At 40.8% G+C, this 24,881-nt stretch overlaps 1 protein-coding gene across 2 annotated transcripts; it reads left to right on the top strand.

The window, feature by feature from the left end:
- Positions 1–616: 616 nt before the first annotated feature.
- Positions 617–24,473, top strand: pxk (PX domain containing serine/threonine kinase). 2 transcript variants are annotated; one of them, XM_014986268.2, is made up of 19 exons: positions 617–868; positions 4,952–5,002; positions 5,373–5,420; positions 8,307–8,493; positions 8,615–8,692; positions 9,861–9,934; positions 10,400–10,474; positions 11,498–11,602; positions 13,143–13,244; positions 13,332–13,493; positions 14,220–14,337; positions 14,414–14,492; positions 15,239–15,287; positions 15,364–15,441; positions 16,790–16,876; positions 16,977–17,040; positions 17,436–17,495; positions 18,311–18,339; positions 22,555–22,624. In XM_014986268.2, exons 1-18 carry the CDS (start codon positions 764–766, stop codon positions 18,325–18,327), a joined length of 1,539 nt encoding a protein of 512 aa, XP_014841754.2. In that variant the 5' UTR covers positions 617–763; the 3' UTR covers positions 18,328–18,339; positions 22,555–22,624. The 2 variants fall into 2 exon arrangements, with proteins under 2 accessions (XP_014841754.2, XP_014841749.2); XM_014986263.2 differs by lacking the exon at positions 18,311–18,339 and having other exon boundaries at positions 22,555–24,473.
- Positions 24,474–24,881: the final 408 nt, after the last annotated feature.

Below are 24,881 nucleotides of genomic sequence, written 5' to 3'. Positions count from 1 at the left end.
CAGTCTGCGAAGGACAGATATTGTTAGTTTTAGTATAACAGAAATAAAGGGTATAATTAAACAAAAAATGAAAACTTTATGGGTAGAAGAAACGAAAGGACGGTGGTTTTATAAAATCCAAAAGAGAATTGGGGAAATGAGAACAAAAATAAACAGGAGATAAAAGCTCATTATTTTCACCTACAAAATTGGACATACTGGACTCAGTAGTTCATTAATTTTGATAGGGAAACATCACACAGGGCAATGTGATTATGTGGAAGACAAGACAATAGAGCATGCTATTTTGTATTGTAGGAATTACCGGATTCAGAGAAAAAAATTAATTACGAACCCTAGTAATATGAAAATGAAATTTGACATTGTTGATTTATTGCAAAAGATTCAGGAAGCAGAGGATAGCAGGCTATATTTGATTTTTTGAAGCAGTTCAAGTTGTTTATTAGGACATAATAGGGTCTTTTTCTTGTCATGCTGTCCACACTCCTTACCGGTTGGTGGCAGTAATGCACACTTAACGTTTTTTTTGCCAATCGCCAATAAATCTGAAGGAGAAGGAGGAAAAAGAAGACTGTTATTGATACTTTTCCTCCAGACCAACAGGTGGCGCTGTCGCTGTGCCACAGCATTGACTTCTGGTGGCTAACAGTTTGGCTAACTGATAGCTGGCTGTTGGAACTCCTCCGGCGCTCAGCGGAGTTCCGCCTCGGTGTCACCGACAGACAAACGCTTTGGTTCCCGCTTCCACTGTTATCCATCCGGGATGTCTCTCCTGGAGAAGTCCCCGACCCCCGGCAGGGTGTTGCTGGACGACACGTTGCCGCTGACGGCGTTGATCGAAGCCAGCCAGAACCTTCAGTCCCACACGGTGAGTGCTTACCTGGACTGGCCCGCCAGCAGCGTTTGGCGTCGGTCAGAGACGCATCTGGGGCCCCGCTTCTGTGTTTCTACAAATCTGAAGAACTTCTCAAGAGAGGAGTGGTTGCTGGGTCAACTATCGGACTCCACTATGTGTCTGTAACCGAGCGATTTGATCTCAAACTGACCTCAAGATTAAACGCAGCTGTAAAAACCCAGTTTACAACTTTAAAGCGTAATTACAGTCGTCAGAACTTCATTAGAACCACCAGATATACTCTTGGACTCTATTTTCGGACGGTCTGACTGGGCAACTTCCTAGATACTTACCTGCTGATTTGCTCTGGAGATGAAGGAGAACGAAACAGGACGGGACCCCGTGTCCGATAATAGGCCTAAGGTGCTGTGCGTTGTTGACACTCTGGCGGGGATCAGCTGAGTTGGCTCAGCATGCCGATGTCAGGCCAGCCCTCCATAAAAGAATCAGAACCTCTGCTCTCTCCTCGGTATGATCATCGTTACTGGACCTTTCTACCAGTGAAATCTGCAGAGACTATTCCTGTCTTTAATTTCCATCCAGACCCGGTCAAAGCCTTTTTGGGGCCCGATGCATATTTTCATTTGAGGGCCCATGTAGCAACAAAAAAATAAATAAAAATTGGATTTTGAGATGCAGGGTGATATTTAAGTGTGTCGTTTTATTTTAACTATTGGAACGTAACATTTACAGAAAAACACTGAATTTACAGTAAACAAGTTAAGAAGTTTAATATCTTATATTTCTCCAACACAGATATCAGCCAACAACAATAAGAGTTTAGCCTATTATTTGTGTACCGACTATAAAAATGTATAAAAAATATTGTGTAGTAGCATTTAGTTTTGTATTACTCAGTGTTATTTTAAAAAAAGCATAATTCTAATTTGGTTCTCTTGGGGGTCGTGTGGGGGCTCATGTGCCTTGGGGTGGCTCTGTTTCCGCCGGTTCTCTGCAGATGCTGTCAGCATTAAAGGTTTACCCTGACACTGAATGTTCAGCTCTGTTCAGTAAAACACCAGACTACTTCAGCAACACACAATAAAACACGTTTAATTTGGAAATGATCCACCAGCATCTCTCCTAGCTGCTGCATGCTCACATGCATACACACTCGTGTACATGCACGCACATACTTACACACATAAGGGAAAGGAAATGACGTCACAGAAGAGTGCCCTCTTTAGGGAGTAGCTTATCTAGGAGAGAAAAGGAGTGGAAATCCACTCCATATGGAAGTGTGGCGATGGACCAGCACTAAATGTTGAATTATTTCTCTGTTGTTCTTAATCAATGTTTAATCAATCAATCAATCAATCAATCAATCAAGTTTATTTGTACAGCACATTACAGCAACAAGGCAGTTCAAAGTGCTTTACATTATAAAAATACAAAAAAAAAAAATCTAAGTTATAGAACACACAGTTAAACATCAAATATATTGATTAAGGTTTAATTTATAATGTTTAGGAAGCAGCTCTAAGCAGCTGGGTTTTTAGTTGTGATTTAAAAGAACTCATTGTTTCAGCTGTTTTGCAGTTTTCTAGAAGTTTGTTCCATGTTTGTGGTGGATAGAAGCTGAATGCTGCTTCTCCAGGTATGGTTCTGGTTCTGGGGATGCAGAGCAGAACCAGAATACCTGAGAGATCTGGAAGGTTAATAAGGCAGATCTTTAATGTATTGTGGTACTGAGCCGTTCAATGATTTGTAAACTACCAACAGTATTTAAAGTCTCTTCTCTCAGTGGAAGGACTTTAGAACTGGGTGATGTGCTCGACCTTCCTGGTTTTAGTCAGAACGCCAGCAGCAGCGTTCTGGATCAGCTGCAGCTGGAGGACTTTTTTATTCAGTCATGTGAAGACACTACTGCAGTAATAAATACGACTAAAGGTTAATATGTGGATGAGTTTCTCTAGATCTTGCTGAAACATTAGTCCTTTAATCTTGTAAATGTTCTTCAGGAGGTAGAAGGCCAACTTTATAACTGTCTCTAGTTTCCTGCTGTAATAACTGAAGCTGTGCATTGACTCTATATCACTCCTCTTTTAGTCCAAAGATAATAACTTCAGTTCTGTTTCTTTCTGTTCAGGTGGAGAAAGTTTATCTGTTTTTATCTGATCTAAGCATGTATTCAGTGATCGGATGGTTCTGAGTCACATGGTGACATCATAATGTAGAGCTGTATATCATCAGTTATAGTAATTAATCTTATTTCCTGTTATAATCTGAGCTAGTGGGAAAATATAGATATTAAATAGCAAGTTCCTAGGATAGGACCTTGTGGTACCTCGTATGTGATTACTCTCTGCATCAGTGAAAATTTACTCATTGAAACAAAGTAAACAAACAAAGAAATCCCTGTTCTTTATGTCAGACTGGAACCAACTGAGTTGTGAACCGGAGAGTCCTCCTCAGCTCTCCAGTTGTTTCAGTCATGACCAGCAGTGTAAAAACTGCGCTGAGGTCCAACAGAATGACAAAAAGCAGCTGGTCATTGTTAGGAAGCCATTCAACTGTTGAACCAGGTTTTTCAATAAGAATGTTGGTTTGTTATCAAACCAGTTAGTACTGGTTTGTACTGGTGTTTTTAAATGAAGTTGGCTGGATGAAGCTGTTATCTGAGGCCCTGATGGAGGACAACTGGTTCAGCACAGATTCTGACTCTGGGGATGGACTTAGACTTGATGTGAAACCTTTTTACTGATGAGCCTGGAGGTACCAAACGTAAAAGCTGCTGGGTTGGTGGACATGATAAATTGATAAATTGTCTTTCAACTAGCAGTAGAAGCCAACATTAAACTGGTTTCCAATCAGCGGCGACCTCAGTGCTGTTCTGCTCGTCTGTTCCAGTAAATCTGCAGCTTCACAGGAAGTGATGTCAGCGCTTTTACTGTAATTCTAATGACCAGAACATTACGACAGAAGCCTGACTGTTGAGCCTCAGAGCAGCTGCTTCCAGCTATGTTCCCCATGTACTGTTTACATAGGAAGTACTTTTAATGTAAAGGGAAACAAGAAATCAGAATATTATTATGTTGTAAACTATTATGATTAAATGAGTTCAACTTTTTCATCCCCCCTTTCGGTCACACAGTAACCAAATAAGTGGTGCATTTGCTTTTAATTGTGTATGTAGGTTGGTAATAGGGTGCTGCAATTAAACTTAGGAAAATGTAGATTTATTTTGTTTCGATTTTTCTCTTGATGGAAAGTTTGAAATAAATTAATCAATTCAAAATTCAGTTCAACCGTTAGGAATGAGTTATCATTGCCTTAAAGTCTGAAACAGTCTAGCCAGCAGCAGATTTAAAGTTGAACCAAATCCTGAAAAACTATTAAAAGGTTGTGAATTTATAATAAATATTGATTAACATAAAAAAAGATAGAATAATGTCATTATGAACGAAATCAACTAAACCATATTCTTGATTTAACTAATATTTTGAGATTAGATGCCTTCGCATAGTTAAAACGTTAAATATTTATTCATTTTTAGCAAGTGAAACTCATATATTCTCTAGTAACACAGAGTGAAATATTTCTCATAAATTTGATGATTCTGGCTTAAAGAGAATGAAAACAAAAATTCAGCTTCTCAGGAAATTGAAATATTTTGATGTTTCATATTCATGGAAAGTTGAGTGGAAGGAAAAAAATTGCAATAGGAATAACCGCAGCTATGATTATTCCTCTCATAGCTGAATTAGTATAACCTAATTTAGGTTTTGATGCATTTCTTTATTTTACCTTTTTTCTATTTCCTCCCAACTACACATATTTACAACTTTTATAACGAGTAAAATAGTTTTTAATTTATAAGGTGTACTTTCTCTGAAAGCTTTTTCATTTGATTATATTTTCATGAAATGTTTTTTGCCTCTGAAATGATGAAGGATGATAAAACATGCCAAATATTTTCTATTTGTCATGACGGTTAAATGTTTATGTTCAACCAATCACAGCAGCTCATTATAAATACTTTAAACTAGTGGAAGATGCTAGCACGTTGAACTGGAACTGAATAAAGGAAATCCTGACGTCTTCTTTGTCTCTCAGGAGTACATCATCAGAGTCCAGAGGGGCGTGTCTTCAGACAACAGCTGGCAGGTAAACACACCAGATATAGCCATGGTTGTCTGGAAATATTTTAATAATTAAAGTATCTATTTTTCAAGGTTTGTTTGACCAAACAGAGGTTAATGTTTTGTACTTAAAACAATTGATTTTATTGATTATTCAAATTTCTTGTTCATTTTTGGAAAATCTGGATTTTTTTCCAACCACTGTGGTTTAGAGTTATGCCAAGGCAGCCATCTTGTTTCACAGCTTGTCCATATGTACAGCCTTTAAATTCAGGTTGAGTCTCTGAGGTTATGATGGAAACAGAAAAATATTTTCTGTCATTTGTAATTTATTTTTAAGAAAAGAAAGGGATGAGAAAAAGTCAGTTGAAGCTGACAGAATGTGTTTTCTGTAGGTTATTCGCCGCTACAGCGACTTTGACATCCTGAACAGCAGCCTGATGGTGAGTTTCATGCTAACAGAAACAAACGCTACATTAGCGATGAAACATTAATAAACTGCTATGAGTTTCTAATTCTGTTTGTTGGGTTAAAGCTGCTATATGTAACTTTTATAAAGAAATATATTTTTTGTATAGTGATTGAACTGTCATGTCATGACAGCTATGCTAACCAGCCCAGGCTAGTTCAGGCTATGCTAACTAGCTGGAGCTAGCTCTCCATTCTCCTCTTGGTGATAATCCCCAAAATGGCCACAGCAAAAACCACCCAAGTCAGTTTGTTGTTCAATAATAGTTTAAGAATTGTTTTTTTCAAAATGGTTTATTTTGTTGAGTATTTATCACCCAAACAATGTAGACATAGTCACAATACAATACTTACACCTTTTTAAATTATGTACCTAAAACTTAACCAAAGTATGAAAAACTAAAACTACTACTATAACCAATAAAATCTAAACTAAAACTAAACAATATTTAACTAATAAAAACTAGCAAACACACTCTAAAATCTGACTAAAACTAACTAAATTAGACAAACAAAAAGTGAAACTAAACTATAATAACAAACCCAAAACTATTTTAACCCTGATTTGAACATAATGTGTGTTTTCAAGGACTCAGTGTAATAACGAATCCTGATGAATCACTAGGAAGTGTTTTGTGGTAAAATGGCCGCGTGGAAGAAGAAGAACAGCATGCAGTAACCTGAGCTGCAACTTCCCAGGTCCGTTGGTCTGGGTTTTCCCACAGCTTCGTCTTGGCTAATCTGCGTCGCTGATAGACGGCGGATTGCGACATTCGGACCCCCTGCTTGATCCTGCTAAACAGAGTCTGAGTTCTGCTGTTTTATCCGTCCAAATCTGAACTTTGACATATTTTTTTAAAGTTGATTGATTTGTGCTGCGGCTCAGGAATATGCAGAATCACCAACCGGTAAATATTAGCTCTGAGATTATGTTTTTAATCAAAGTGCAGAACCAGAAAATTACAATGAAATCTAGATGCTTCACTTATTGGTGTGAAACTAGGGAATACATTTAATAATCTCAAATTATGTGCTTTTTGGTGAGTTTTTTTAAGAGCCTTAAATTGTAAAATTATAAAATCTTATGCTGGTTTGTAGATGTATATATGTGATGTGTTTAGATATCTTTCATTTGTGTAGACTGCTGTCTATGAAAGGGTAGGTAAGTATAAACCTGCTTTATTTAGTGAACTTATTGGTATATAAAATAATCTTTCATTTTGCTTCCTTTTTTGTGACGTAAGGTAAACAAATAAAGCTAATCTTATCTTACTGCTTTTATTTCAACCAGAAAAGCGTTCATGTCATTTTTTAAATTCATTCACTTAAAGATAAATATAAATAGTTCATATAACTATAAGAAATGATGAATGAAAAGGAGAAGAAAAGAGTATAAACTTATATCTGCTCCCTATTAAGTGCTGCTGCTGCTAAAATAATATTTATTAATCTGGAGCTGAACAATAAATCAATAATAGATATTGCAATAGATGTGTGATGAATATCAATAGATGACACATCTGATAGAATATTCAATATGTTCACTGAACTCTGATCCAGAACCGCACAGCATTCTGGGAGATGTAGGCAGAAGAAAGACTTTAGCCGCTAAACCTCTCCTGGCTAGCTAAGCTACGTTGGTGGGATCAACTAGCTTTTTGGTTACCTAGCAATAGCTTATTGAGTAACGGCGCAGCAGCAGTTTCAGGTTTTGCCACCGTGCCTCTTAGCTGCTTAAAAGTAAACAACAACTGCGTGAAATAAAAACTGTAGATTAATGAGAAAAGGTCATGTCTAACCAAACTGAAATACTTCCAGTTTGGCAAAATGTCAGAAATTTGAAACAAAAAAGATAAATAATTATTGATATCGACTGATATGTTTTTCAGCCATATTGTTCAGCCCTATAATCTGGTTACTGTATTTACATTTTTTTATATAAGCGGTGTTTGTTTGAAATTGGAGATATTTCTTACTGACTTGTAAATGCAGGAAAGGTTTTAGTGTAGCGATTTGCAGCCAAACCTTAGGAGAACCGAGTCGTACCCTGGTATCTGGCCTGGTCTGCTTACATCAGGCATATTATTTTATACTAAAGGGATATTTTGAATCTACAGACTTCAAAGTCTAAGTTATCTGATTTTTAACCCTTATTTGTTGGAGTAAAACCAGACACACAGAGACCTGGGGATGAACTGGAACTGGGTCCTGTAAGACACTTGGACTGGACCAGTTCTGTAGCATTTCTCTCCACCTTTGTCCCGTCTTTTGGTCACAATCACAGGAAGCTGGCAGTGTTTCTGCTCATTTCCTGTTCTGAGTTATCGCCCTAACTTTGAACTGGTGTCTTCATCCAGCACCGAGTGGCACCGGCTTGTCTTGGGATCTGTGTTTGTTCAAGCTGCAGGATGTAATTTCTATAAAATATATATTCTTTTACATATTTGTTGAAACTGTCACTATGCTAAATAGCTCAGGCTATGCTAAGTTAGCATAGCCACCAATGATGGCAGATAAACGGTTTTCCTTTGACTATAAGTTGTTTCTCCACCTGTAGTGTGTTCATGACTTGACTGACAGCGCTAAGACCCGCCTCCTGGCTCTGATTGGTTGATTTTGGTCAAAGACCTGAATTTCTTCAAATGGGCATATCAGCTCAGGGAGAAGATGGAGGAGATCTATATTTTCACAGATTGTGTCATTGCAAGTCACAACATGGTGACAGTTTTAACCGATATGTTAAAAACATTTTTTTTTTAGAAAAGTTAAATACTGCAGCTTTAAATCTCAGTAAAAAGCTTGTGGAAGAAGGAAAACCTCTGGGTGTTTGTTTCCAGATCTGAATGACTTCCTGCTTTCAGGTGTGTGGAATCAGTCTGCCGCTTCCTCCAAAGAAGCTGATCGGAAACATGGACAGAGAGTTCATAGCAGAGCGGCAGAGGGGACTGCAGGCCTACCTGGACTCCATTACCCAGCATCCCCTGATCTGCACTTCCCTGTTTGTCAAGAAGTTCCTCGACCCCAACAACTACTCTGCCAACTACACAGGTTAACTTCTGGTTGCTGTTTTCTGGGGTTAAGGAGCTACTGAATTTCCTCAGATATTTAATCCCATCCTGAAGTGAATGTAGACTCTAGCTGATGCAGTCTGTCTCTTTCTGCCTCTTAGAAATTGCTCTGCAGCAAGTCTCCATGTTCTTCAGGTCAGACCCAAAGTGGGAGGTCCAGGAGCCCCTCAAAGACATGGGTAAGCATCGCTTTGATGGCGCTAACTGCTGCTGCACTCTGACCTCTCACGCCAGGAAGTGCATTGGTGTCATGAGTTTTATGCCAGCTAAAAGTGAAATTATTATACAAGACAAACCAGAGAGGATCTTGTTTTCTGTCCTCCTGATAAACATTGTAGCTGTTCAGCTAAGCAAAGCTAGTGGAATCTACTAACTCTCTCCCTCTTTGGTTACCTAGCAACTCACTCACTCTTTGGTTACCTAGCAACAACCTGTTGAGTAAATTATGCATCAGCAGTTTCAGATTTGTCTGTTGCTTCAAATTGCTTAAAAATAAACATTGTGAAGTGAAAACTGTGGCTAAAATGGGAAATGTCACGCCATCAGTTTGGCAGCATTTCAAATATTTAAAATAAAAAAAACGTAATCAATAATCATCGATATCGACTGATGTTAAATTCTTAGATCATGACAAGTTTTTCAGCCAAATCGTCCAGCTGTATTTAAAATGATCACCTCATCTATAAGAGAAAGCACAGAGAAACTGGAAAACGTTGGAAAACATGTTCTCTTATTTTGATTGATGAACTCTGGCGCTGACACAAGCACTCCGATTAGAGTTCAGAAACTGTTTAGAGAATAAAAATATGTCCTTTGTTCTCCCACCCTGGGGAAATTCAGCTGTAACAGCTGCACACAAAATTAAAACATGTTAAATAAATAAAAATGTATTAAAAAGCATTAAGAATTATTTACTTTACAACAAGGAGACAAAAACAACATAAAAATACTGTGCAGTTATTAGAAACGTCTTACTCGGGTGCAAGTAGGATGACCTTATTTTAAAACAATGTTATGTGCATTATAGAGACAACAGACTATTTTACATATGAAAAATAAAAACAGTGCAGAGGAACAGATGAGCGACTTTGTATTTTTGGGAAATTGTAGTTGTTAATTTTACAGAAGAGCGACAGATTCGATCTTCTGAACTCGTCCCATTACAGGGGCCACATCGTCATCCTTTGCTTCCTGATTTAGCCAATGTGACTCAAAATGCCTTTAATCATGGAAAACTGCGTTTTAAAATTAATTATCTGCTTTTTTTGGTCAAATGTTGGTGGTATATTAACTAAATACACTGAATTAATTCTGGAAGATTTTAAAATCTGTTTTGTAATTTTTCAGGATGGAGAATAAGGAAGAAATATTTCCTGGTCAAAAATAAGGAGCAGCCCAAAGAGCGCTTCCTGCTGAGCTGGGTAAGCAGGACGCCCGACTCTTCGGGTGTTCCCTTTGAACTCTGACCTGCGACAAAGGAGGACTCCTGAAGCATGTGGCTCAGTAGAGCGTTGCTTCGAACAGCAGCAGGATTCAATCAGGCTGATCCCTGTTTTTATTTGTCCCTCAAACGCTGTAAAACCTTCTTTGAAACTTTAAAATCTCTCATTTTTCCTTTAACTGGAGGATTTCCTCCTTGTGTCTTGGCTGAAAGTCGCTGTACTGATTAGTTCAGGGTGAATCGGACAGAACCGGCTCCGTTCCTGGTTCCTGACTGGTTGGGTCTGATGTTTCTGTCCATTCTTGACTTAAATCCTGCAAACGCAGTTCAGCTTTATCCTGCGTTGTTTCTGAAACCGGACAAAGTGACAAGTTAATCCCTTAAATCAATGACCAGAGGAACAGCAGCAGGTTTTCTGTTTGACCGCCTGTTTTTGTGCCTGCAGGTGGATCTGGGTCCTGATAAGTTCCTCTCAGACAAAGACCTGCAGTCGGCCCTAAAGCTGCTCTCCAACCCGTCTGTAAGCTCCCTGCTCTCTGATCTGCTTTGACATTGTTCAGTTGTTTTCACTCTGCAGTTCTCCAGTTCCTGTTATCAGGGATTTGATGTGGAAATGGTGAAAACTGCTGCGTTGCGACTGTTTCTGACGTTTCCTCTGACAGAATGGGTCGATGAATGAGCCGCGGTGCGAGAAGTGTTTCCCTACTTTTGCTTTTTTTTTACTGCGTCTGTAAGCACAGAAACTGCAGAGTCATCAGAGTCCTGCTAATAAGCACAGCAGCGAATCGGGTCAGAACTCATCCTGACCCGATTTCTGTTTGGAGTGTGGTTAACCCCCATGTTCTTCAAATCTAACAAAATTGGTGTCAAATGTTTGTGCAGCAAATTTTTTCTTTTCAGTTTAAAGGTATTAATAAATGTTTCCAGAGGTCATGAAAGGTCAACCCCCTACCCTCTTCAAAAACAAAAGTTTGGTCCATCAACTGCAGCAAAAATTGTTGTTGGTGCTGATTTTGTTTGTTCAATTTTGTTTTTCAAACGAAATTAGTGTCAAACGTTTGCAAAGTTTTGACACCAATTCCGTCAAACGTTTCGTTTAATTTGGGTTCTGTTGGGGGTCTGGTTGACCCTTTGACCTTTAAGCTTTCATTAACGTCTTCAAAGCAAAAGCAGCAGAAACAAAAATGTTTTTTTCCACAGGCACAGCTGAGTTTATTGACACACATTTTCTCTGGTCTGAAGATGAAGAGGGGGCTGGTTGACCTTTCATGACCTCTGGAAACATTTATTAACATCTTTAAAATGATGGCGGCACAAACGTTTAATGGTTGATGTGGGTCAGTACCAAGTCCTGGTGGAAAATGAAACCAGGATCTCCATGAACCCAGTGGACCAGAACCAGAACCGGCAGATGACCCATATGATCACTGACAGTGTAGACTTCAGTCTGGACCTCCATCCTCCTGGTTCTGGTCCTGTTGGTTCTGGGTAAGGCCGTGACTCTGAGCAGCCCAGACGGTAATCATGGTCGGTTCTTTTCCAGATGGCGTATCTGAGTCCGCTGCTGTTCTCCAGCACCAGCGAGTCTTCGGCTCTGCTCATCCGGCCCTTCAGTGAAAGAGGCTCCCTCAGGGACCAGATCTGCAAGGTAACGGGCCTCCAGCTGCATGCGCCGCCTCTGAAACAGAACCGGTACCTCTCTGACATTTGGCCGGACCTCCTTTAGCTGCTTTTTCAAACACACTTTCTCTGTTGGATCAGTTCGAAACATTTCTGTAACGTCGAAACATTTATTTCCACCCAGAGTCGGTTTACGGTTTCTCCAGGTTGCTGTGGAGAAAGTTGGACCTTTAAGGTCCAGACCCTCCAGTGACTCTTTGGGGGTTCGGGCCTGGACTCTGGAGGCCAAACTGCCTATTGAACCTGTTCAATCTGCACCTGTTCAACGTGAATCTGAACCTGTTCAACATGAATCTGTTCAATGTGAATATGAACCTGTTCAATCTGAACCTGTTCAACGTGAATCTGTTCAATGCGAATCTGAACCTGTTCAATCTGAACCTGTTCAACGTGAATCTGAACCTGTTCAATCTGAACCTGTTCAATTTGAACCTGTTCAACGTGAATCTGTTCAACGTGAATCTGAACCTGTTCAATCTGAACCTGTTCGACGTGAATCTGTTCAATGTGAATATGAACCTGTTCAATCTGAACCTGTTCAACGTGAATCTGTTCAATGTGAATATGAACCTGTTCAATCTGAACCTGTTCAACGTGAACCTGTTCAATCTGAACCTGTTCAACGTGAATCTGTTCAGTGTGAATATGAACCTGTTCAATCTGAACCTGTTCAACGTGAATATGAACCTGTTCAATCTGAACCTGTTCAATCTGAACCTGTTCAACATGAATCTGTTCAATGTGAATATGAACCTGTTCAATCTGAACCTGTTCAACGTGAATCTGTTCAACGTGAATCTGAACCTGTTCAACATGAATCTGTTCAATGTGAATATGAACCTGTTCAATCTGAACCTGTTCAACGTGAATCTGTTCAATGTGAATCTGAACCTGTTCAATCTGAACCTGTTCAACGTGAATCTGTTCAATGCGAATCTGAACCTGTTCAATCTGAACCTGTTCAACGTGAATCTGTTCAATGTGAATATGAACCTGTTCAATCTGAACCTGTTCAACGTGAATCTGTTCAATGCGAATCTGAACCTGTTCAATCTGAACCTGTTCAAGTTGTACTGTTCATTTCTCTCATTTCTCCCTCTAGCGTTTTTGTTTTGGTTGCATTTACCCAGAAATCCCTGCTCTGTAGTCCACTTCCTGCTGTGGAAGCGATCTCCAGTTCCATATTGATGAAAATAAACTGCTAAATCCAAATAAAGAACAGGTTATAAGATGAAAATACAGTGGGATTTTTCTGTTTTCCTCTCCTCCGTTATTTTCTGGTAAAATTTAATGCCTCGTCCACTGCTCAGCATGAAACATGGCAGGTTTCTGGAACTACTGCGGACACTTTTAGAGCTTCCTGTGGAGCAACTGTGTGGCTTTCAGGACGGACTCCCAGAGTAGAATAGGATCCTGGCTGGTTGAGGCGTTAGAGATGGATGTGATCCAGATGTTTTCTCTCCACATGAACCTGAAATAAGTCTTCCTCTACATCTGGATGTGTCCAGGTGAAACCCAGAGAGAGTCACCTGAAGAAGTACTGCAACCCCAAGAAGAGCCAGGGCCTGGAGCTGGAGCAGATCAAGCTGTTCGGCCGTCAGATCCTGGAGGTAAACATGACGCCTGCATGCATCCGACCCGAAACGCCGGCCCGCCACTGCAGCCATGTGTCTGTCTGTCTGTCTGTTTGTGTTCAGAGCCTGAAGCTGCTCCACGACAGCGGCCTGTTCTTCGGCCATCTGCACGCCTCCAACGTCATGGTGGACGACGGCGTGTGTCGGCTGGTGGATGTGGAGAACGGCATGCTGGGAGTTCCCTCTGTCCTGAGGCCAGCCTTCACGCAGCTGAGGAAGATCAATGTACGTGAGAATGACCTTCACGCTCACCTGTGGGGTCCCTCAAGGCTCCGTCCGTGGGCCACTTCTGTTCCCGTTAAACGTTCTGTTTACTTTTGGCATTGAGATGCAGTTAGTCAGCGCGGGCCGCAGCCCTGCTCACAGCTCACCATCATATCGCACTCAGCACAGCTGGAGCAGTGCAGCCAGGCAGACCTAGATCTGCGTGTCGATAGCCTGCTAGTGTCCTGAAAACAACAAAAGTTTTGCAACTCACTCAGAAAATGAAAAATATTCCTGCCATTGTTTTCTTTCCACCGGTATGTTTAACTCTTTTTTTCTTTTTTTTTTGAGTGACCCGGTCTTTAGCCACTTATTATTTTTAATCACAGTTCTCTGGGCAGCCAACTGTCCGTGTCACACTTTGAGCTCACTTCACAGCAAATAACATGCAGCACCTGCAGACCACAGTTTGAGAAAGACTGATATAGATTTACACAAAAATAAAAAACATAATAATTAGAGAATTAGGATGACATGCAGCAGTGTTAGGTTAAATTACAACATAAAATATTGTGAAGTTATTAAAAATACCATTAAAACAATGAAAAATGTGTATTTGAGTAATAAAAACAGACTATTTACAGGAAGTGAAAATAAAATTACAAACAGCAGCAGATTTCTGAAGCTTATTTTAGGGGCATGAAGCTGTGATCAGATCACAAAACCGCCTTCTGTTTCCACCTTCAGACTACAGAAAGCATCGATGTGTTCTGCTTCGGGCATTTACTGTACGAGATGACGTACGGCCGGCCGCCGGACAGCGTCCCGGTGGACCAGTTCCCGTCCGCCCCCCACGCCGCCGTCGGTCTGTATCGCCACTTTAACCTGGATCAAACGTCCTAACAGCTCCACATCATGTCTGACTCCATGTCTGTGTTCAGTGTCGGTTCTGCAGTCCATCCTGTCCACAGACGCCTGCAAGAGCGGCATGCCGACGGTGCCGGCGCTCATCCAGACTCCGTGAGTCCAGATCTGCTGCAGACATCCGAGTGCAACAAGAAATGTTTGGTTTCATTCTCAGTTGTTCAGGCTTACAGGAAAATGAAGACAATTAAATGAATCCTGTCAAATAAAAATAAAGGAAATGACAAAATAAAAAGATTAATTTGACTGTAGGAAATTGTCAAACTAAACTGTGTCCACTAATCAGCATGACAGGAGTCTTCAAGCTTCTTACCAGTCAGTTGGCCTAGTTAAAGGATAGCCAGTCGTCACTGTGCTGTTTGGTGTGGATCACAGGAAGCCCAGGAGAAAGTTAACCAACAGGTTATAGGTTAAATGTTTGGATAAATATCCACCCTTTTAAAGAGACAGTAGACATGGAGGAAACTGGAGAGGGAGGACACCAGAGTCATTCATATTTACCGATTTATCAGCACCAATTTCCTTAATTTTAGGAGATTTGTGATCCGCTGATACTGAAATGTGAAGCCGATCTTATCATCAACCTTTTGTACCTCAGCAAAGGTCTAAAAATCAACCTCTGCAGTGAGAGGTTTGACTGACAGACCGGCCGACCCGGTCTTCTCTGCATGTTTACAGTAAATGGTCGTTCCACTGTTGCCACTCAGGGACTTTATTGCTATATTTAGCAACATTTCAGGCAAAAAAAAAAATAAATAACAGGTATTGGCCAAAACTGGAATCAGCAGCTCAGGCTTTTTAAAAGATTAGTTATCAATTTACTTTTGTTTTGTGTCTTTCAGGCTCTTCAGTGACGTCAAGCTCAAACACTCAGAAAAACTACAGATTAAGGTGAGAGTGGGAGGAGAGCTAAAAGCATCGTAGCTCAGAAATGATCAGAAACCTGACCGGGTCTGTCCTCCGTCAGGTTCCCAGCCGCCTGAAGGAGGCGCTGAAGTCGGCAAAGGGAAGTTTGGAGAAGCGGCTGCATGAAGAGCAGAGGATGGTGGGTTCTGCTGGGTTTGGTCGCCGCGCAGCTTTCGCTTTGCAGACGTGGTTAGCAGTTTTCTGGATAACCTGAGTTATTACAAAAACAAAACTGAAGTTATTATCTTTGGACCTAAAGAGGAATGATCTAGAGCAGGGGTGGGCAATCCTGGTCCTCGGGGGGCTGGTGTCCTGCAACTCTTATATGTCCCTGGTTCAACACACTTGAATCCAACAGCTGAATCACCTCCAAAGTGCAGTCAAGTTCTCCAGAGTCCTGCTAACGATCTCATTATTTGACTCAGGTGTGTTGAAGTAGAGACGCATCTAAAAGTTGTAGGAGACCGGCCCTCGAGGCCTGGAGGTGCCCACCCCGATCTAGAATCAACCCACAGCTGCAGTTATAACAGCTGGAAACTAGAGATCAGGCTAAAATTTGGGTCTGAACCGTCAGAACCACATAAAGACAGTTACAAAATCAGGCTTCTATCACCTGCAGAACATTTCCAGGATGAACTCATCCATGCTTCTATCTTAAGTCGCACCGATTGCAGGGGCCACCAACTCCAGTCCTCAAGGGCTACCATCCTGCAACTTTTAGATTCACTTCTGCTCCAAAATGTCTGAATTTCTTCACCAGCATTCATTCCTCTCTGCAATAGGCTGGAAACGAGCAGTTTATTTGATCCAGGTGTGTTTGAGCAGAGACGAATCTAAAAGTTGCAGGACGGTAGCCCTCGAGGACTGGAGTTGGTGACCCCTGGATTATTGCAACAGCTCTGCCTACAAAAATCAATCCTCCAGCTGCTGCTGGCGTTCTGAGCAAAACCAGGAAGACGGATCACATCACCCAGTTCTGAAGTCCTTCACTGGCCCCCTGTAGCTCAAAGAATGGACATTAAAAACCTGTTGTTGGTTTATAAGTCACTGAATGGCTTCGCAGCACAATACATTAAAGATCTGCTGCTGTTGTATCAACCTTCCAGACCTCTCATGTTCTGATTCTGGTTCTGGTTCCAGTTCTGCTCTACATCCCCAGAACCAAAAACAAACATGGAGAAGCAGCATTCAGCTTCTATGCATCATAAATCTGGAACAAACTTCCAGAAAACTGCAACACAGCCGAAACACTGAGTTCCTTTAAATCTAAAACCCAGCTGTTTAGAGCTGCTTCTGAAACGTAATAAATGAAACATTAATCAATAATCTGATGTGTAACGATGACAAAATGTAATATTTCAGTTGCTGACTTTGCATTAATTCTGTGACTTTGTAGTTTTGTTTTTATGATGTAAAGCAATTTGAACTGTTTTGTTGCTGAAAGCTGTAGCTTGATTGATTGACCGAGTGGTTCTGTCTTTCTGCAGCTGCATCAGCACCGGCGGCTGACCCGAGCTCAGTCTCACTACGGCTCCGAAGAGGAGAAGAAGAGGAGGAAGATCCTGGCGAGAAAGGTCCGACACGGAGCAGCTGCTTAGCGCCTGCCGCTCAGGTTCAGCGTTTATCTGACGATTCTGGGCAGAAACGTCTCTGAAGCCGTTTTTGTCCCTGCAGAAATGCAGACAGTCGACGTGTGAGAACGAAGAGGACGTCTCTGTCCGAAACAACAACAACTCTGGTAGGTCACGACCTCACACACCGCTTCCTTCTCCTCAACATTTACTGGAACGAAGCAGCCAAAAAAATACTAGTCATATATATATAGTCATTTATATAAGAACAACAAAAATCAGTGTCAAAATGAGGAATGTTGATCATCTTATGATATTTTACTTTGGTTTTGTTTCGTCTTTTAACACATCAGCATCAAATAATTATGAGCAGCAGACGAACTGATACAGAACCAGAGGAACTGAGCTAAATTGGTGTCATGGAGTTTGTAAAACAATATGTGTATACATAAAATGAAACTGAAACGTCAATAACATTAAATGTGTCTGTATCCTGAGGAACTGCCTCCCCGTTCGAGGCCAGAGGTCATGACCCCAGGCTGTGTTATTCTGTCTCCTCCAGGTTCAGGAGCCAGTTCACCTCCCACCTGTCCTTCTTCCCCCACCCCTCCTCCCGCTACAGGTACACTTGTCTTTCTGTCTCTTTAAGGGTTGGCCAGGCTGTAGCGCCCCCCGCTGGTGGAGGCTGTGCTGCAGCTCAGATCAGTAGCAACGTGTGTGTTCGGTTTTGAAACCCTGCATGTGTGATTATGTAGTCTAACTGGACTTGTCTGTCTGTCTCCTGTCCCACCAAGACGTCTCCAGGCAGGTGTCCTCCTCTGGTGTGTTTTTTTAGATGAACATTCTCTCTAAGCAGCCAAACATGAGGCGTCCTGCAAAAGTATTCACACCCAGCAACATTTTCCAAATACTTCAGTACCGATGGAGTTTTATGGCTCGGATTAACCTGAGTGAATCCTGCACCATTTTCTATTAAATATAAACTTTAAATTCTAAGGAATATTTAACACTGGAAGACATTTTAAATATCCAAAATAAATAAACAAAACAACAAATAGAATGAATTATGAAGTGTCTGTAAGCAAAATTGTCCTTCAAAAAAGTTTTAGTCGACACCAAAACATCACACTGAAGACTTTTGTCATCCAATTGTTGGTAAAAAGAGAAGAACGATAAATCAGGCAAATGGAAATTGAAATTATTGAGCGCTTTAACTTATCACGCGATCGATTGATTTATTGTTTATTGTAACAAGACGAAGGTGTGAATACTTTTTTCCAGCCGCTGGATCCAGAGAATAACTGAGATGTTTCTAGAAATCCTGGCTGCTTGGAAAGAAGCAAGGTCTTCCTCCACTTCCTGGTGGTTAAATCTCGATGCTGATTGGTCCGATGACCCGATAACGGCCATCTTTTCCCTCTCTCTCCTCCACCATAGAGCATGCTCCATTCTGACCGTGTCTTTGGGTAAAGTAAAATAAACCAAATGTTGTTGTTGATGATGGACGTCTGTCGGTTTTTAAAGCCGTCGTACGCCCTGATCTAACAGCAGATATCTAATATGTTGGCGCCTGAAGTTGAAAATGATGGCTGCGCTCGAACAGTGCACACAACAATTCGGCGGCAATTGCTCCTATCAGGGCGTACGCTTTTAAAAACCTCACAATCTCCAATGGCATCCAGCTTCCTTCCTCCTGTTCCCGTTGCAGATTGTGATCCGTCTCTGCATGGGTGTCTGTGTGGAGTCACAGGAACTTTCTTAGACCTTTCCCATTAGGAAACCTGTTGAACTTCAATTTATTTGCTCTATTAGCTCTGAATTATTTTGCATTCGCTCGTATTTTTTTTTTTTTGTGCTGAAACTAATATTTATTCAGATGTTTTTTTATATGTTTTGGATGCAGTTTTCTACATCTTTAAACTGTCAGAGAGAATAAAACTGAGCAACTGTGTGAATCAGGTCTGCAGAGCCTCTACATACTTGGACCTTAAGTTGATTTTAAGCCTTAATAGCAGAAACGTTTATGATTTTTTATCATCAGACATGACAGAAAACACAAGTTTGTTCTTTTTCAAACCAGATATCTAAACATTTTTATCTCAAAGATGACATTTAGGCGGCATTTTAATTAGCAGTGGTGAGCACATTCATTTTTCATCTAGCGTTTTGCTGACTTTGAGGTGTTTAGCGCAGTTAGCTTCCCCTAAATTAATTTTTCCAGTTAAACTTTAAAATGCTAATTTGCTCTCCTGTTTTAACTTTCAACTGAATAAAATTTGACATCTGTGCTGAAGAATTGTTGATTCTTCAAGTAGTCAGTGGTTCATATTCACGGTCTTATTTTGAAGGCGTTTATGAAGCAGTTCTGTTTCCTCTTCTCACTTTTCTTTCCACCCCCTCAATAACTTTATGTCATACTGGAACAAAATAAATCATGGACAGTAGAGAACAACATAATAACATAAATACAGGATCTACAGGTGGTGTAGAATATGTAAATATGTCAAATTGTTGAGGAGGTTCGTAGTCTTTTAAGGCCAAATATAATTTAAATTGACATTAGAGCTTTAGCATTAGCTTCCACTAAATACCGTGTTACTGTAGCGCGTTAGCCAGACTAATGTTTATGATCTGCACTTTAGGGGTTAGCGCAGCTACGTTTTGAGTTAGTGGTTCCCACAGTTAATGATCAGAGTATTTTTATGTGAACTAGAAGTTAAAAAGTTATTTTTAGAGAGATGCTTGAACGTCTGAACGTTCGGTGAAAGGCAGCGACAGTCAGTTGTATCTAAAAACTCAGTTTCATTCTTTCGACAGTGTTTCAGGAGATGTTCAGAGGTTCCTGGCTGCACCCATCTTTTGTTTTTTTTTTTGTTGAGGCATCCTTTTAATGATGATTCGTCCTGGAGAAAGTTTCTGCTGCTTTCCGAGAGATGAGCACGAGTTTCTCCAGGCCCGGCGCCGCCCATCTGCTGGCTGAAGGTGGAGCCTCCACCTTCTTCAAATATAATAGCAATGGTGTCAAACATTTATGCAACTAAATTTTTTGTTTTTGCCGCTATCATATTAGAGATAAACGTTTCCAGTGGTCATCATCAATATAAAAATATAGCAGAGTTGATCGACACCAAATTTGTTTAATTTTTAGATGTGAGCTGGGGTTAGGGAGTTGACCTCTGATGACCTCTGGAAACTTGTTTTTAATACCTTTAAAAGGATAGCGACACAAATGAAAATTTGGTAACACTTTATTTGAAAGGGGTGTGCAAGAAACCGACATGCCACAGTCATAAACATGAAGGAGTCTTCATGGATGTTTGTGGCTGTTGCCATGAAGTGTGAATTGGTAAATAACGACATTTTAATGCAAAGTTTCATTAAAACTTGTATTAAAAGCGTCAGTTGAGCCGGCAGATTTTTAGACCTTTGCCAAAGTAGATAAGAGAAGATCGGCTTCACATGAAAGCATCGGCCGATCAGCCGATAATTAACAGCGTTGACTTTGCATTAAAAGTGTCATTATTTACAGAATGACAGCATTCGTAAACATTCATGAAAACCCCTTCATGTTACGACTGTCCATTTCAGTCTTTTTTCACATCCTTTCAAATAAAGTGCCACAGAAATGTTTTTCTGCAAACATTTGACACCAATTTTGTTACATGTGGGTAATGCCAGGGGACTGGTTGACCCTTTGACTTTTAAACTTTCATTAATATCTTCAAAGCAAAAGCAGCACAAATGTAGTCAAGCTGATTGACACCAGTTTTGTTGGACTTGAAGAAGGTGGAGGGCCAGCTTCACTGAGATGTCAAACCTGCTAGCCGCTGGCTGCTATTAGCTTCACGTTTTGCTTTTTTGAGTTCGGGCGCTGGCTTTTCCCCCGCTGTGAGACCGTAAAACGACTAAAACTCACAGCGAGAGCAGCAGCTCTTTAAAGCAAAAGCCCGGTTCGCTCCTGCGGTCCAAACTTCCTAGAGACGCTTCAGAAAACTTGACAGTGTCCAGACTGAAGACCGATTCTCTGGTTCAGTCTGAGGCAACATTGAAATCTGGATTTAAATGTTGCACTGAGCTGATGGTGGATCGAGTTCAGTCCTGCTGATGGTCTCTGGGAGCTGCTTTCAGAAAAAATCAACCTGGAAAACTTCCTCAGTTGGACTTTGAATTATCAAGAAAATGCTTTCATTTTAGCAAAGAGATTTCTTCCATATCGTCACATCAAGTTAGATTTCACAACCTAAAATAACAGAAGAGAGTGATAATAGGCCAGCCTGTCACAACAACATGTTTTGCTGGACGATAAATTGTCCCAGAAATTATTGTGATAAATAATAACATTGTTGATTTGAAACCATTATCAAGTAATATAATGATAATTCAAGACCACATTATCAAAGACCAATAAACTTTAAATTCTAGTGAACATTCAGCACTGGAACTGGAAGATGTTTTAAATATCCAAAATGAGTAAATAAAAAAGGAACAACAAATAAAATGAATTATGGAGTCTCTGTAAACAAAATTATCCTTAAAAAATGAGCTAGTTGAGACCAAAACACCAGACTGGAGACTTTATCATCCAGTTTTCAACAATGAATCATGCAAATGATATATTGAGCTTGTTTTAATTTATCATATGATTTACTGATTATTGCAACAGGCCTAGTATGTTTTCTGAAAAATATGTAGCTGAATGAAAATGCATAAGATATTTAGCATCTTGTTCCCATTTCTCTTCATTATTCATCCATAAACTAAATGAGGTTTTCCACCTCTACAATCCTGAGGGATGTTTTTACCCTCAGTTCAGTGTTGACGTTTTAAAAGCTTTGGTTCCCATGCGGCTGGAAGGGATCCAAAGTCCAGACTTTAGTTTTAGACCTTCGAATGGCGACAAAGATAAAAACAAAGCTTCATAGTTACTTCCTGTCCTAGATGGATCACCAGCAAAGTGACTGCTGGCTGTTTTAATTAATACTCCATTAACCTCACTATCAGGCTAAATTGTCTGGGCGCCACTCAGAACAATATGGTTGCCAAACGCTGGTACCAAACTCGGGCACCAGAAGCTGGTACTGAACACTGGCACAAATCGCAAGCAACAAATGTTGATACCAGATGTTGGAAACAATTGCCAGAACCAAATGCAGGCACCAAATGGCATTATCAAACATGGTACCAAACGCTGCCACCAAACGTTTATGCTGAACCCTAGCACCAATTGCCGGTACCAAATATTGGCACCAATCATCGGCACCGATTGTTGGCTCTAAATGTTGGTACCAGTCACCACCACCAAACATTTGTACCAAACTTTGGCACCAAGCACTAGTGCTAAGCGTTGGTAAGACCTGCTTGCACCAAACACTGGTACCAAGCATAGGCACCAAATGTTGGTACCAAACGTTGGTGCGGCTAATGGCGGCCCGGCAGAAAATATCAGAAGGGAAACGTAGAGAAGAACCAGGTAATGAGTTAGATCTGTAGAAAATGGTTGAAGATCAGGAGCTAAAGTCAGGAAATGTTTCCGGTCCCATCAGATCCTAAAGGTCCATCTGGTGCAACCTGAATCCAGAACCAGACTCTTAGTGACAGCAGCTCCCAGTGAAACCAGCAGCAGCTCCCAGTGAAACCAGCAGCAGCTCCTCTCTAACGCTCCTTCCTCTCTGTCGCTCCAGGGTCGACTCCTCCTCCTCCTCCTCCAGCTCCTCCTCTGGCTCCGCCCCCACCCACAGCGCCGGACTCTTCCTCCTCTCCTCCTCCTCCTCCGGGTCGGGCCGCGCTGCTCAGCTCCATCCAGACCTTCAGCAAAGGCAAGCTGAAGAAGGCCGACACCGCGGACCGCAGCACGCCGCGGTTCTGACCCGAAGCGTTGCCGCGGCAACCGGCCGTCCGCACTGTGCTCGCTCCGTCCCAGAGATGTGAAAACAATCACTAAGAGAGAAAACCAGTCCAAGTTCCTTTCATCTCTTCCTGCTTCTGCTGCCTTTTAACAGTTTTAGTCTGTGGCTGCGAAGAAACGGGTTAGAACTGCACAATCTCCAGCAGCCGTCGATCTTTGGCGTTTTTTTGTTTTTAAAACAGCGAGACCTCTGGATGCTGTTGGGACTTTTCTTTCAGCAAACCAGAGTAAAGTAGCTATCAAAAAAACGTCCAGAAATCTGTAGATTCTCCATTTCAAATCCACTCAGTTTTTTTTTTTTTTTTTTTTTTTTTGCACATTAAAACCGAAAGGAGTAAATTCCTCCCAAATGTTTTCTATAATTTACAACAAAAGGTCCACAATCTTATAGTATTAATTTATTAATGAAGTTGTGACTTTAGGAGAAATAAAGTGAATATTTTATGTGTTGAATGTCCAAATTCAGACATGTGGATGTCTTCCAGCCGATGCTGGACTAAAACGACGGAAACAATCAACCGTACACAACATTCTCCCTCCATACAGCCTATCTGCTCTGAAGTTAACCCTCAGCTGTGTCTGCCAGGCATAGTTAACCCTCATCAGTGTCTGTCAGGCGTAGTTAACCCTCAGCTATGTCTGTCAGGCTTATTTAACCCTCAGCAGTGTCTGTCAGACGTAGTTAACCCTCAGCTATGTCTGTCAAGCATAGTTAACCCTCATCAGTGTCTGTCAGCCATAGTTAACCCTCATCAGTGTCTGTCAGGCATAGTTAACCTTCAGCAGTGTCTGTCAGGCTTATTTAACCCTCAGCAGTGTCTGTCAGCCGTAGTTAACCCTCAGCTATGTCTGTCAGCCATAATTAATCTTTACTGTGTCTGTCAGGCTTATTTAACCCTCAGCTGTGTCTGTCAGGCTTATTTAACCCTCTGCAGTGTCTGTCAGGCTTATTTAACCCTCTGCAGTGTCTGTCAGGCTTATTTAACCCTCTGCAGTGTCTCAGGCTTATTTAACCCTCAGCAGTGTCTGTCAGGCGTCGTTAACCTCAGCTGTGTCTGTCAGGCACAGCAGGCTGAATAGATGAAACTTGACAGGATGTCCATTGTGTCCAACAGTTGTTGAATGTTAATTTCAGAGCCCAGAAGTCGTTTTTCATGCAATTTTGTTAAAATGTTTTATTGTTTTTGTGCCATATGGATTACATTGTGCCGATGGAGATCTTGAATGTTTTTTTTTAATTGCATGTAACAGTTTGGTACATAAAGGACTTTATATTCAGCTCCTGTGGTGATAACGACGGCCACGTTGGGGACGGGCTTTTTGTTTGAAATCAAACCAAGTTCTTGCTAGAATCCTAAATGATTTATTTTGGATCAGTGCAATCCAAGCTGGTCCAGAACTGTCTTTAAATGATCTCAGAATGATCTCTGTGCAGCACTTTAGAGGGTCGGTCCAGATGACTGTTTTTATTCACAGAGGCAGCATTGAGCTGCATACTCGAAGAGGTTTACTGGATTTGCAGTTGATTTTTTTTGAGTAAATACATAAACAAAATTGCTTCATGTGAATGAAAACTCGCCTAAAAAAAGGGTTCAGGGAAACAATGAGTCGTGTATTGCACATGCTTGTATTTGATTGCACCATTTAATGGGGTGAATTTAAAATGCTTAAATAAAAACAGATTTCTTTACAATACCTCCCGTCTCCTGCTTATTGTCAGGACTGATATGTTCTGGTAGTGGCAGCATCAATCTGAAGGAACCAAAATAGTCCTGGCAATACCAGAATATCCATACTATCTCAGTTTTGGTTTTTGCTGGTTGTGATAATGGTACCACGTCACAATAAGGCTCCTCTTATAAACTAATAAATAGCTTATAGATATGTCATCAGTTCATTTTTAAACACTTTATAAATCAACTGTTTATTATGAATTAAGTCAGGGTCAGGAGGAGACAGTAGGCTTAAAAACATGTTTACAAATGCTTATTGTGTTTACCGAGTAATCTAAAATGTTTAGTGTAATAACTGTAGATAAAGGTGAACAGATTTGCCTCACCATTTGGCAAGCTCTTGTCTTTGTCTCACCCTTAGTTAATATAT

Source organism: Poecilia mexicana, unplaced genomic scaffold (assembly GCF_051168715.1).
Source record: "Poecilia mexicana isolate PSO_F unplaced genomic scaffold, ASM5116871v1 scaffold_5, whole genome shotgun sequence".
In the NCBI taxonomy this organism is placed as follows: Eukaryota; Metazoa; Chordata; class Actinopteri; order Cyprinodontiformes; family Poeciliidae; genus Poecilia; species Poecilia mexicana.
This window is presented reverse-complemented; position numbering and strand designations above follow the sequence as displayed.